Below are 14,637 nucleotides of genomic sequence, written 5' to 3'. Positions count from 1 at the left end.
CTTCCCTCCCGGATAGATCTTTCCTGTCGTCCCGTCCGGTGGAATCTGCCGCAGTCATGTTTAGGAACAGCTTGAAGATGCTGCTGACGGGGGGGAAGGCCAATCGCAAGAGTCGCAGCAGCGGTGAGTGTTCCTCGTGACGCCCGCCGCAAACAATGACACATCTGCCTGTCAGTGCGCAGGAGGCGCCTGCAGCGCAAGGGGGTATTTTAGGAAGCCCAAATGCGCAGCTCAGAGGATAAAGTGTATTTCAGTTCTCAAAGAGTTATCTGTGACTATGAAAGAACCCCTTAACATTGATTTTTTTTTTTTTTTTTTTTGTATGCCGAGTTCCTTGAAATAGATTCAAACCCACTTTTAAGTTGCAAAAGTTGTACGCATTGTTCTTTGGCTGCAGGGTGTGATTAGCTCTACTGTAATAGGACGGTTACGACCGCGACCGAACATTATTTTGGTTGTTTGCGTTTCATCATCTGGTCGCTGGAAGTTTGAACTCATCCGCCATTGTGCTATTACTAATCTGCGTGTAACAGAACCTGCAATCGTCTGGCTCCGAAGTCGCCTTCTTTTTTCGCGAGCGCGTCTCAGAATGGCGTAATTGTAACTTAAGTACGTGACACGGCGCAGGTGCGGTCGCTGCTTTTACCCAGAACGCTTTTGCTACTTTATTCTGGGATTTTCCTTTTTAAAATCACCACGGGACCTTTTTTCGTCATCGAGACACATCAGACTGCCGTCTGCTATGTGTCCGTTATTTTGTTCACTTGCCCGAAGAGGCCCCGGCCTGTTTGGAGAGTGTTAATGTTCCTAACGGGAGTTAAAAACAAAAGAAAATTCCCCACGGAAGTAGTTCTTTTTTTTGCTCTCGGTTCATTGAGAAACTACTTTTAACAAAATTAAAATTTGAATCATCTGTTTAATGATGGTTTCGGTGAATACTCAGTCTTGCACCCCGAGTCGCCAGCGGTGCAACGTAGTTTGGATTTTTTTTTTTTTTTTTGGCTGGCATATGATAAAACTCACCAATACTATCCATCTGAGCAGCGAGATTCAACCTTAAAAGTTCAACTGGAAATTAGTGTGTTTCGGAGATGGAGGTGGTACTCCTGGAGAAAAAAAAAACAAAACACTAAATCAAAAACCGTGAACATTTGTGCAATCCGGGGACGATACCATCGTTCCGGAGGCCCTCGGTCCCAAGCTTCTCCAAAGCCCTCAAAATACCCTGGAGGTAAAATTACTGCAATTTGTGATCATCCTCAGTGATTTGGGTGCTTTTCGTTATAACTGAATTGCATGCTCTTACATTTCCTCCATATATGTCAAGAAATGCAAATTTTTCTTTCAAATATGGGTGTTTTTTTTATGCCAAGTGAGGAAATAATGGAAGATTCCTGTCGTCTTGTTGACGTCAATGGACAGGAGAGGGGTCCACTCCTTGGTGAGGTTGGACCGAGACTCCAGGGATTTCAAATTTCGAACCAAATTTCAAGACAAGAAAGTCTCAGACGAGTCCTCTGTCACAGACCGTTGTGTCCTAAATCAGTTCTTTACGATCAATAAGATCAATTTATTAAAAAATGTCGGCGTACCGTTGGAGTCAGAGCCCCGATTATCTGTTTGCGACCGAAGTCGAAGTCACGCGATTCAAGCCTCGACCTCTGGCCCCGGTCCGGTAGATTCTCACAGCTGCGGCTGCCGTGATCGGACGTTGCTGGCGACAAAGCGAACACCTCTGCGCCTCGTCGCGCTTGCGTTTTTAATCGGAGAGCAGAGCAAACGGCAGCGTACGACCGAAGCGCCTCCGATGTCCGGAAGCCCGTTGGTGTCACCTGGCGGGGCGGCTTCTCTTCGCTATCTGCCTCCTCCGCCGAACATCTGCGTCCTTCAATTTTCCCGAAGTCCTCGGGACACGGGGCCGAAGCGGCTCACCTTTAAACCCATGAGTTACGCTCATTGAAGACCCTCACAGTTTTTTCAAAGCGGCTTTCTAAGTACATCTAAAGGACGGGCTCCGGCATCCTTGACTTATCGACCAACGACAGATGGGGAGTGCTAAAAGGCGACATCCCACTTTTGCTGCGGGGGGGAAAACTCACACACACACACACACACACACCACTATATATGTGTCGGCTGATGAAATTGCTTAAAGTAAGAGATGGCGCGATAAGGCGACGGCGCTGTTTGACGCGGTAACGGGGAAGTTCCCGACTTCGGGAGTGCTCAAACTCCACCATCGGGTAATCTGCAAACGGCAGATGAGCCCGCCGTCCCTTGATCTGCTCCAGAGACATTGTGCGAGCCTCAAGTTGCTAAGCTGATGAATGACAACTTTTAAATTGAATAAACACAGATAAGCCGGAGTGATTTCGCTGATGCGGAATGGTATAAATCTCTATCGCGACACAAGTGGGGAATAGGGCGTTATCTCCAGGAACAGTACGTCGTGTGCCTCCGTGTCCTTTGATACCGGCGTTATTAGTCAAGTCGGTTTAATTCCCAACCTTTGCGGTCCGGCCAATTAATCAGACGCCGATGCGAGGGAGTGGAATCGAGCCACGTGAATATGTAGAATCTCAAACATCCAGGCTGAAAACACCCTTTCCCGTCTCGTAGCCATTATGGCAGCAGCGTTTAGATAACGGATATGACTCTTTTGCGTTTAGATATAGATCAGACCGACGGCAGTGTGTATATGTGAGCTTCCTTTATGACACCCAGCCTGAGGATTTCTTTTTTTTCCCCCCCAACCACGCTCATCTAAAAAGCTAAAATATGAATGGGGGCAGACTTGTGAATCAGGAAAAAAAAAAAGGAAGCGAGTGTTTGGGGAATTAACGGTTCTGTTTTTGTAAACTTTGACAGCCTGTTTCTTCTTAGTCTTGACAGTGGGTGGAGGCGGGGGGAGGGGAGGGGGGTCAGGTGGTGCTAAGTGGGTTTAGACTTGAAACAAAGACTGCAGCCCTGACAGTGCAATTACAGTTTGCGGCATCGGATGATGGGGCAATGAGAAGCGGGGTTGAAAGGTTGAGTCGTCTGGACGGGCGGTTGTTGCAAGACTAATTACCGCTCGCCAAGACGGGCGGCTGAGCAGACAGGATGCAGTTGACTCACGCCGTCCAACCAGGAGCGCGAGTTTAATTTGGACTAAATGAAGAAATACGTTCGACGATGACGCGTTTTTCTTTTTTCGTTTGTTTTTTTTTTTTTTTATGACTGCGGAGGACGTAGCAGGTAAAGATAATGTTACAAATCCAGCGGAATGCCCTTTCATCCTCCGACACTTTCAATCTGCGCGCTATCTGTTTCATTTATGTGCGAGACAGTAATAGCCGCCGGTGCTTATGCTATCGATGTTCAGACTCGCTGGATGGATGGTTATACAACTCACTTGACTGATGTGAAATTGGCCCGGGTAAATTGGAGAAGGCGTTCTCGTCCGACGCCGCTGCCAACCCGCTCTTGTACCGCTCATGTTGCCGGGAGTAATGAAGCGATAGGTATGCGGTAGATAAACAAGAGAACGGGCAGGCACGTCCAATCAATTAATAGGCGTCATCGTAAATGAACTGCACGCGACTTTTTTTTTCCCGAAGCCGCCTCGTCCTCGATCTGCTTTCATAAGGACGAAGAGCCTGAAATCATACCTTTTGAAATGGACCCACAGTTGGCGAGGAGTAGCAGAAGACTCTGACGGAAATGCAGGATTCATACGAGGGGCTCGTATTTAGCGGCAACCTTCAGGTTTTATCGGGAACTGTTTGCGGTTTTGAATGAAGTCCGGATGAATTATGTACAACTTGAATGTACAACTTCCCCGACTTGAATCATATTGGAGGCACATTTACTGTCGCCCGCTGGCAGCAGTGGACACACAGTGACAGTTGCGTAGCTCGCTGCCCGCAGCTTAGCATCCTAACGGAGTTCTCCAGCGTGGTTGCTTTCCGTCGGGTTCGCCACTGGAGGCAGCTGTTGTACTCGACGTGTGTCAGTTTGCTACGAAATACAGCTAGGATTTGATTCACGTTCGCTCGGTGTTAGCGTAGCACGTTACTGTGTTGAGCTAAGACACTTTGTCTCTTTGTTTGCTGTGTGTTAGCAGGCTACTCAGAAGCTAACATACTTAGCTTCAATTGGCGTTCTCTGCTTCCAACCGGACCGACTAGGATGTTGTTAGCGCTATTAGCCGCGGCACTCTGTTTGTTTTTCCATTTTGTTAGTTAGCTGTTAGCTATCCATCAGGCTTACTTTTAACATCTGAAGTATCCCTGCTCAATACTGAACTTGTGGCAGTTTGAGGAAATCCATGGGATCCTGGTATTTGTGTGCAACACATTTTGTTACTAATTATTCACTCGTATGTGAATTTTCTTCCTTTTGCATATTTTTTTTTCCATTTTTTTGCTTCATTTTCTTCTCAAAGACAAGACTTCTTTTAGTAATTATTCCAACCCCGCAGCAGCCTTTAGACACATTTATTTTTCAACTCTTTGAGCAACGCAAGGTTGACGGCGAGAGGTTAATTACGCCCCCCGACCCCCCCCGTGGTGCGGGAGGGGCTTCGGCGAGCGCCGTCTCCGTCGCACCTTGCAGAAATAAAGCGTTCCTCCCTTCAATCAGACCGGGGCAGAAGCAGGTGCTTGACAGAAATCAAATGTCTCCCCCTCTAATCACAGCTCCCTAATTGACGGCTCATTTCGCACAGTGGTGGAGGAATCTAATTACAGTTCATCTGATAAGCAAACATGCTTGGAGTTCTAAGGCGCGAGGAGCGACACGCCGGCCGGTTCAAACGCGACCATAAGCCAATCAGAGCAGCTTCTGTCACGGTAAACACAGCTGTCGTCGATGCAAAGCTTCTTTTCCCCGTCGAACCGACCGGTCCGTTTCGGCTCGGCGTCGTGTCGAAGGGCAGACTCGACCGTTTTCCCGCTTAACGAATCACGGCGGGGGTTAATGAAGAGCCGGTGAACATGGTGGAATATTAGGTCTCTAAAGAGCCAAATGCGTCGCCTGCCAGAGACCCAGGCCCGTAACCGTGGATACTGACAAATTAACGTTTCATATTTGTTTTCACCGCTTCCAATTAGTCAAACTCGGAGTCTTCTGCGCTCCCTCCCGCAAGGAGCCGGTCATTTTTGATTTAAAGTGGAACGGCCTCACGGTTACTCGTCGATACAGAAAATCCCAAAGACAATAAAGCTCAAAAGACAATTGATCGGACTATCAAATCCCGAAATCGATATTTCCGTCGAGATTTAGATGATCGGCAGATTCGTGTTTATTCTTGTTTTTTTTTAAACAGCTGATTTCATCTGCCGGTTAGGCGGCGGCTCTTTAGAATTTCAACAAACTCGTTGGTGAACATGGTGGAATATTAGGTCTCTAAAGAGCCAAATGCGTCGCCTGCCAGAGACCCCGGCCCGTAACCGTGGATACTGACAAATCAACGTTTCATATTTGTCGATACAGAAAATTCCGAAGACAATTAAGCTTAAAAGACGAGTGATCGGACTATCAAAAATCGATATTTCCGTCGAGATTTAGATGATCGGCGGATTCGTGTTTATTCTTGTTTTTTTGTTTTTTTTTTTAAACAGCTGATTTCATCTGCCGGTTAGGCGGCGGCTCTTTAGAATTTCAACAAACTCAGTGGGGAAAAAAAAATGTAAATGTAGATGCTGCTAATTTACATATATATTGCTACATGCAAAGCAAGCTGCGGAATATCCGGTGAACAGTCGCCGCTACGTCGACTGTATTGAAACTAATCTTTCTAGCAGGTATAATATTATTCGATATGTGTAAGAGACTACAGAAGGAGCGGCATCAGCTTAACATGAGCTGATTCTGGCTGATAGCCACCGAGCGACAGATTGGCACCTACTGCTCCACAGAATGTCCCCTTCCGTCCTGGACAATGAAAGAGAGGGAGATAAAATGAATGGAGAGCCTTCAGCTGACCGGGTCTTGTTCCGCAGGAACTAAATTCCTGCCGCGGGGGAAGTTACGTGGACCTTCAGTCGCCCCGAGAAAGCGTAGGTGGAGAAAGCGTGGAAAGAAATACCCTTTGTTGTTTTTCCTCCGTCCTCTTCCTTTAACTTTATTTTGGTCGTTATTGTTCGGAAGATCGTTTCTTGATTTATATGCGACCGCGATTCCCGTTCCCCCGGATGAATATGCTTCTCCGTGATTGTTGTTCGACACAGATAAATCCCCGCTCCTTTTCTTCTGACACGGAACAATAGTAGTCGCTGTCTGTCTTAATTCATTTCAAATGTGAACATTAGAATTCTTTGTAAACAGACCGACGCTGGCAAAGCGGACAATGAATCCGCAAATCGATATGTTTCGCAGTTGCCAAGAAGGTTCTTGACCTTTTGTAACCAAGGACAACAGCTTGATGTATCCAACCTCCTCAAACCTCACCGCAATGTGTCATTTAACTTTTTTTCTTCGGCTGTTGACATTTATTTCCGAGGTGTCTGGGTAGCTCTGCCGCACCAGGCTCCGTCTGAAGTGGTGCTATTTCGGGAAACCGTTCCAACTAAGAGGCGCCCTCTTATGTACACTGAACTAGAAAACCAATGTAACATTTTATGTGTTTTGGATTAAAAGGAGAAAAAAAAAAAAAAGGGAGGGGGGGGGGAACCAACTGAGAAATATTGCCGCCACATGCGGTCTTCCTCAGAAAGGAATACCGACAAGGGTTGACGTGAGACAAACCTGGACGATTTTCAAAGTCAACATTTCAGTAGAGCGTAAAACCACCTTCGGCATTTCATTATGCATCGCATTTCCTTCACATTAATGACCTATTAAGATGTTGCCCCAATTCGCCGCAAAGCCTTTGCAGAGCTTTCAGTTATTCCCAGAGACATCGCTATCGCTGATATGCCAGATGGTCCGGAAGGGGATGCTCAATACCGGACATGCCTTGTGAGCAGAGATGCCATTGGAGGACGGGGTTGTTTTCAGAAAGCGTCTGAATGATCTGGATACAGAAGGCGAGACGGCGTCCCTTTGAAAAGTAAAATAATGTTGACGTAGGAAGGGCTCGGCGGAGAATGACGGACGCTCCGCTGTTGTCTCGGATGTCGATGATGCAAGTTCCTCTTCATCTAAGTACTTGCTTATGGCTCAACGGCTAAATCAATACGCAAAACGATACGGTTCGATTTACGTTCATGCGCAGACGCCGGTTCAGAATCGGGATACTACGTTGAAAATGGGAGACATTGACCAGGAGCGACCGCAACAGACTGACGCTGTTTCCGATCCTTTTCCCCAAGAGGGGAGGGCATGAACATCCCACGCCTCCCTTGCTTATGGCGTCCTCAGTCTTATCCTCGCCGTCGTCCTCGGACATTCCCGGTTCGGTCAAACTGCTGTTGAGCAAGACGCTGAACCCCCATGTGAATGTGACAATAATAAAACATTAATTAATAAATAAATAAATAGATAAATAAATAATATAAGTAATATAAATAAATTAAAAAAAAAAAAAAAGAACTGGAAAAATCCCTCTACATGTATCATCACGGAATTTTAATTTTATTTATTTACTTTTTTAAAACCTGACTCTTGATGTTCACATGTTCACAATTTTGATGCGGCTACCCCACGTGCCCCCCGATTGCCCCTCGGAGACGTACGTTTTGTTTTTTCACTCCGATTTTGAAAACCTGTGTAGATTTGGCCGGCCGCTTCGTCTCTCCGGTCGCCAACTTCATCCGCGGGCATTTGGTAACCATGGCAACAGAGCTTTACCTAAACAAAAGTGTACCGGAGGTCAAGGGCAATTCAGACGGACCGTCAAGAGGGCCGGTGTCGGCAAGGGTGCTCTCCTTTCCCATACCATGTGGAGCGTGGGAGGCATTGTGGTTCAGCGGCGCCACTCGACGCGCACGCCGACATCGCCGCGGTCGCCCGTGCGCCTCGGCCGAACGATATTCTTCGAGTCCTCAAAGCCGGAGATACCGGCGAGCAGGAAAAGCTCTGTTATGATCCTTGTCAGAGGTCACGGTTAGCACAGCGGGGCCTGTTTGTAATCAGCGTCAGCACTGACACACCCCACAAGGCTCTGAATGTTCAGAGTCTATACGACGGGTCGTGTGTGTGTGTGTGTGTGTGTGTGCGCTCCGCGGAGAAATACATCACTCGCTCCGATCGTTCTTTGAGCTTTTAAGGCAAAAAAAAATCATCATCTGCGTATGATGCCTTGCACTTTGTGGTTTTGGATACGAGTACTTGTCTAAGTGTGAGTCTCGTATTTTACTCTTATCACAGGAAAAGAATTTAACCCCTCGCTGCTCTTGTGTTGGGAGTGTTTTAAAAATGTTCTTTGAGGCCTCAGGTGTCCTACTACCTCAGGTTGCCAACTAGTATTTATAGAGCCAAAGCTTCATAAATGACTTTGTCAGGAGTAATTCGAAAGAATTGAGTGATAGGTACTTACATAGGTTTGAACACGTCCGGAGCATACAAGTCTTGGTCGAGTTCACGCTGGATGAAAGATGAACTGATAATTAACGCCTGAAGGCACAAATGTTTTATTATTATATTGTTTTGGCGGTCAGAGGTGAAAGTGCCGGCTTTAGAAAACACTGTTCCGATGTTTTGAATTCAGGTATGACTTGTGGGTGTCTTTTCAAATTGGGCTCAGTTGTCGGATGCAGTGATTTGTTTTCCCTGATCAGAATTCACTACTTTTCTAGATCCATGCATTTTCTCAAGAACTTGAGGGACTTTCTTCAGATTCGGTTCTAATCTTTACTCACGTATTCAACTACGAGGTCGCTGTCACGTTCTTGTCCATCACGACAACATTCCTGATTGCGCCGATTAAAGAATCAGTCGAAGATGGAGCGTCTGATCAATTCATTTCTCTGTTTCATTTCTAATAAATCGAATTTCGCTCTATTTGGAATGAGAACCTGAGGGAGCGGCTGATTATTCGTCCGCCCGATGCAACTTCATTGGTTTTACCGACATCGCATTTCGGACGAAGACCTCCGTCCACCCTCGGAACGCTGCTGTAATGATAGTTTCTAAACACAAAACGCCATGTTTTGCTTCGAGTAATTCCCTGTAATCATACGTAACTAAATAAGTTCCTATTTTACCAGAAGGGAAAATGAAAAAGCCTTTTATGACGTTCCTTTCAAGTGTGTCAGGTAGGTCTGTTCATGTAGGGATGGAACTGCACTGGCAGGCAGAAGCGTTTTACAGCATGTCAAATTATAGTATCATATTTGTCCGCAGTCATTTATGTGCTTCAACACACTGATGGGATGGCTTAGTTAGATATATTCCCCAAATGACGACAGACCTTTTTTTTTTTTTTTTTTTCGATATTCGTGCCCCTTTTTACTTTAATATAGTACGTCCCAGCTCGTGGGGCTGACTGGTATCATTCTTCAAATTACAGTCATCAGCTTATATTTCAAATCACATTTCTCTATTTGAACTCATAACGCTTAATGAACAATAATATCGAGAGTGTTTTTTTTCGAGTACGCGAGCCCTTAATTGAGGCTTTAAATAAAGCGCAAAGTTCTTGCTGACAGCTGAATAGAAACACAGAGCCGTCAAGTGGATTCTTTGCTCTAATAACTGCTACTCACCGCTTGCAATGATACTTAGCTGCAGATTATTCCTTTTGTATCGTCCCCATTAGAACAACTTCATGACCCCTCCCCTTATGGTTTTTATAACCGCGTATATCGATGCACTTGAGGTGGCTGGTTTATCACGTGCCGGATCGTGAAACATTTTTCGTCTCCCGTCTTTACGTCGCATTGGGAATAAAAAACGCGAGCGGCCCGGCCGTAAAGTAAACCGATGCGGAGTTTGATGACATTAAGGCTATTATCGTCTCCACAAAAGAGAGATAACGGAGAACGGAGTTTTCCTCTGAATTGTCATCGGGGTCGAGTTGTTGCTGAAAGGTACAAGTTTGAATTTGAATGAGAACTACAAAGATCCGTGTCGGTTGCGGCGCAGCACAGAGCGGGAAGCTACAAAGCGTAGGTTGGCATTAGCAGAAAAAGGGGGTAACGTTTCTCCCATTTGTTCCTTTTCGGAAATGACGGTGACAAAATATCATGCGAGAGAATTAAAAATCTTTGCTCTGATATGAGAACTAACTGCACTGCCGGGAAGGGAAAGATATACTACAACAAGGCGGTATTCTTCGGAAGAAGCCCAAAAAAAAAACCAAGAATCGAGGGACACGCTATAGATAACGCTGGGGTAGGGACACATTTCATCTTTTAATGACCTCTTTTGGACCGAAGCAATAATACATGGGTCAGTTCTTGTAGCCCTTGTTCATGTCCTCACGTTTGCTAAGTTCATAAAGTATCGAGATTTGTGACCAGACATATTTGGCAATTGAGCCATTCGTAATAAACCGTTTGTAGCCAACCCTTATCTTTCAAATCCACAGAGTTAAAAAAAAAAAAAGATGAGAAAGTGGGCCACAAGTCCGATAGATATTGGAATCGTCCCCTGAATCGCGGGGAATTGATGCCGTTCATTTGAAAGCTTCGTTCCGAGCGTTAGGACGCTCCGCAGCAGGCCTCGGAGGTCGTTCTCGTAGCGTTCTGCGAAAAAGCGCTCGCTGTGTGACATTTAAATGGAGGCCGGCGCAAGATTCTGTGTCCGCGTCTCCCTCATGCAGCTCCTTTGTAAAAGGAAAGGGTACATTCCGGTTTTAACAGTAGGGAGTGGGCAGCAGGATGCGTGGGTAAGAGACGTGTTCTTCTAACCTCTCCTCCTTTCTCTGATCACAACGTCAATAGTAGGAACTCTCACCGGTGCTCATGCTGTCTTTTTCCACCTTCCTGTCATCCCTCCGTGGCTTTCTCCTCCTTTGCGTTTCCTCGGTGTTTGCGAGCTTAATCTCTTCTGTGCCGGCTGAAGAACCGGCCGGAGCCTCGACTGTGGCTTCTGATGGCGAGCCGGCGTACGGCACGTTTCCTGGAGTCACGTGCGTCCGATATCCAGTCGGATTTTACCTCGCGCGACTTCGTCAAAACGGCTGATGACAGTTTTAGCATTTGATGTTGCCGCGACCTAGATTTCTCTTTTGTGCGCCGGGGTGGGCGTCATTATCCACACCTGCTTTGGTGTAAACTTAATGTACGCCGCAGGAGGATGCAGATGTAATCATGTCGCAGTCACTCAAGTAAAGCCTAGATGTCGTGCGGCTGTCAACCGTATTACTCTGTCTTGCTGTCAACATGGACCGGTGAGCCGTCGGTTCTTTTATACGTAATTTCCAATGACTGAGCAAATGGTTTGCATAAGAAGGGCCTGTTTCCCCTCTGGAAGAGCCTTTAACTGTGTTGTTTCTGAGTTTATGGAAATGCAATTGTGCCGAGTCATACGCAGACTTCGGTATGTGGTACATCGGTGTTGGACATCAGGAGTATTCAGCTGATTGTCAGCTAAGAGAACCAGACCGGGTTGGGAAAATACATATTTACCCGCTGTATTTTTGCCTAGTGAGGATAATCCCCCTCTTATCTTAGACATGGATAATAGCCCCCCGAATCTGTTTTCATTTGCAGCGGTGCAGTCCCCTCCAGTTCTCCCAGGGAAGGGACCATATGAGGGAACATGCAGTCTTAAAATACAGATTTCCTTTATTTAAAAAAAAAAAAAAAAGACGTTTTCTGAAAAAAAATTCTCAAAGTTTTACTATGACAAGTACCCAAAGCATACAAGTCCTCCTTGTCAATCCCCAGATACGCAGAGTTTGTGGGCTGGCTCAACATGAGCAAGTGCATTTCAAATTCCGGGTTTGTTGCACATCTTTTTCTGTTTCAAGGCAGAAAAATGAAGCCCTTATGACTCCTAGACTTTGTAGGCCGTCCGCACATCTGATATCCTTCCCAAATCAATGTGGATCCAGTAGGAAAGCGGCATGTCCGTTTTCTGTATCATTCTTTTCCATTCGGTAGCTTGTGGTAACGTTCCAGGACTTCGCGCTGTCGAAAAACAATCTCCTCGGAAGGAAAAAAATAAGTTATACCGCGATGCGCTGAAACCTCTTCATAGATACAGTTTCCGAGCCGTGTTTCGGCTGTGGGCCGACAAAGCTGCGGCAGGGTGTGAAGGACAATATTATCGTTCCCTCTCTGTTGTACAGGAAGGTCCGAAGGGACCTCCTCCTCCTCCGTTGGAGTAACAGGGCAGCTTATACCCTTGACGTGTAGTGGAGGCTTTGGAGGCGTGCATGTCAGCATCTCTTCAACCCTCCACGGGCTATACGGTTACCCCAAAGCCGGCTATCTGCTTCCCAGCACGCGAGGCAATTTCACGAATCCTTACAGAGGCCTGTTTCGGCTGTTGCTCCCCGATGAGCCTTGAGAGCCCGGGTGTATCGCTTCTCCGAGATATATAAGATTTCCCTACTTGTCTCCTATATCGATGGAGCCCTCAACCGTACAGCGGGGCGTGTAGACTTTCTACCGTTTCATCTCTACGACTGAAATAGAATAAAGAGGCAATTTGAGACACGATTTATTAAATGTAGACTCAGGAGGATGTTCATATATATACCGTTCCCTTTCATCCCTTCCATTCTCCCTCGCTCAACGTTGTTGTGTTATAAAGTTAAAAAGAAGACTATGCAATTCAGATCGAAATGTGCCCGTGTTCCAAGTGTTTCTGTGCACGGCACAGAGCTTTTTATTTGTATTTCATCACTGGTATGATGCCGTCTTACCAGTGGCGGGCAGTGCATTTTACACCTAGGCCTTCAGTAGGGCTACGAATCGATCCACCCTCCAATAATTAGTATATGGCTATAAAAAAAACATCTAATGCAGTATAAGGAGAGGTGCATCGGTGAAAATGCATGTCTGGAAGCGGCACAACTAGGAGAAAAGCTATGTGAACAGACCATTTGGAATTACTTAATAAGTATTCATGGACAAAGGTTAATTACTGTTTGTGATTCAGATATTTTTTTAGGCCAGCAGAGAAGGCCTTGCAGGCCCTGACGGCCCACCACTGCGTCTTACTTGTCGGAAGGATTTGTTTGTGATGTATTTTTGGAAGGAAGTGCGACCGATACAGATGATACAGATCCATCAACCAAATGTTAATGGATGAGCACTGTTGCAGTCCAGATGGGCGTCCCAGTGAGTCACTATCCAAAGTGCTTATCGTCCCGTGCACAGTAAGCGAACGTGCTTCCCCGTGCAATCAAATGCTCTCTTCGCCGGCGGCGGCGACGAACGCCAAGCGTTATCATCCAAGTGTCGAGCAAACGCATTGTAATGCACAATGAAAGCGATTTAAAAAGGCAGCGTGTGAAGGTTAAAATACAAATGTAAGCGACGCAGAAAGAGCTGCGGATGGCTGTTGTGCCGCGGTCAGCAATGATTGTGCAAATTAAACATTTGCTTATTGAGGGAAATTGAAAAGTAACGCATCGAGTCCATTCCGCATTTGTCCCCCACTGTTTTGCGACGGTCAGCAATGAGTGCGCGAAAAAAGTGGAAATACCCATTTTCACATACATTTCGGCACGTCGAGTTTCCTCATCCGCCAACTTTCATTGAGGTGCTGATAAATCTGTTTAAAAGTAAACGTCAGCCGTTGAAATCGGCCCGCCGACAGATGGCTCGGGCTCTCGTACGGCGCGTGTTATGACTTTAAATAAGAATTTTAAACCGGTTCTGGTTGTGATGTGGTTACAAAGCGTCCAATCCGAAGGAATCCCTGTGAGTCCATTAATTACGATCTCTCTCGCGCTTGCAGAACAAGCGCTCGCAGCGAGAGGGGATCCTGCTGGAGATATTGCAGTAAAAGCCACGCTTTGAAGATCCCGTCAACTTCCATAGCGTGTATTTTTTTTTTTTTTTTACACTTTTGAAGCGCCATTAGCAAGCAGAAGCGCACCGCCGAGGCCGAGAGCGGGGAAAACCGTAATGAAATAGCAAAGCCGTACAAATGTACAGTTTTTTTTCCATCCGAACACGAAATGACGCGGGATCGATAACGGCGTCGGCGTCTCCGAGGTCTTATCGGTTGTCATCGCCAGAATTCCCCGCACGACTAATAAAGTTCTTCTCGTCTTCCCGCGTCGATTTTTAGCGGCGAGTCTAAATCGGGACGATCGTCGGTGTGTGGAAACGTGAAGAATCGTCCGGGGCGCTCGGAGAGAGCCGAGGAATTCTGCCCCGGTCGAGCGAGGAAGGAGAGAGCCAGGGATGAAGAACAGTTATTGCTGTCGGAGAGCGCGAGGCGGAGGTGGAGAGAAGAGAGAGAGGGAGTGTGTGTGTGTGTGTGTGTGTGTGTTCATGCGCAGCACAGTGAGTGTATGCGTACTGACACCTGGCGCTCGCCCTCCCTCGCTGCTCACATTGTGGAGAGCTCTCTGCCTGTCTGGGCAATTCTTTTCCTCTCCTCTCACGCTCCCTCTTTTCCCTTTAATTCCCTCCCTCTATCTTTTGTCTCCAGTCTGTGTGATTTTTTTTTTTTTTTCCCGCATTTATTTTTTTTTTTCCGACCGTCCCCTCCTTTGTTTAGGATCTGCCTCACCATGGTGCAGGATTTTTCTTGCTCGGGCGCACCGGGGGCTCGGCTGACGAAGGTGAGCCGGATGAATCTGGAAGG

General features: G+C 46.6%; 1 protein-coding gene across 9 annotated transcripts in view; it reads left to right on the top strand.

Moving 5' to 3' along the window:
• Positions 1-14,637, top strand: part of tanc2b (tetratricopeptide repeat, ankyrin repeat and coiled-coil containing 2b) — a 180,379-nt gene that overhangs the window by 45,340 nt on the left and 120,402 nt on the right. For 7 of the 9 annotated variants that reach the window (XM_086139432.1, XM_086139436.1, XM_086139437.1 and 4 more), the window contains one exon: positions 17-123. In XM_086139432.1, coding sequence (XP_085995558.1) covers positions 57-123 — 67 coding nt within the window. In that variant the 5' untranslated portion in view covers positions 17-56. Of the gene's footprint in view, positions 1-16; positions 124-14,433; positions 14,615-14,637 lie in introns of those variants that run through there. The other 2 variants (XM_086139438.1, XM_086139441.1) reach the window with 2 other exon arrangements.

Source organism: Fistularia commersonii, chromosome 32, assembly GCF_037954325.1.
Source record: "Fistularia commersonii isolate RoL2024-O1a breed Wild chromosome 32, RoL_Fcom_v1.0, whole genome shotgun sequence".
Classification (NCBI taxonomy): domain Eukaryota; kingdom Metazoa; phylum Chordata; class Actinopteri; order Syngnathiformes; family Fistulariidae; genus Fistularia; species Fistularia commersonii.
Note: the sequence above shows the minus strand (reverse complement) of the source record. Positions and strands in the feature narration are given on the sequence as shown.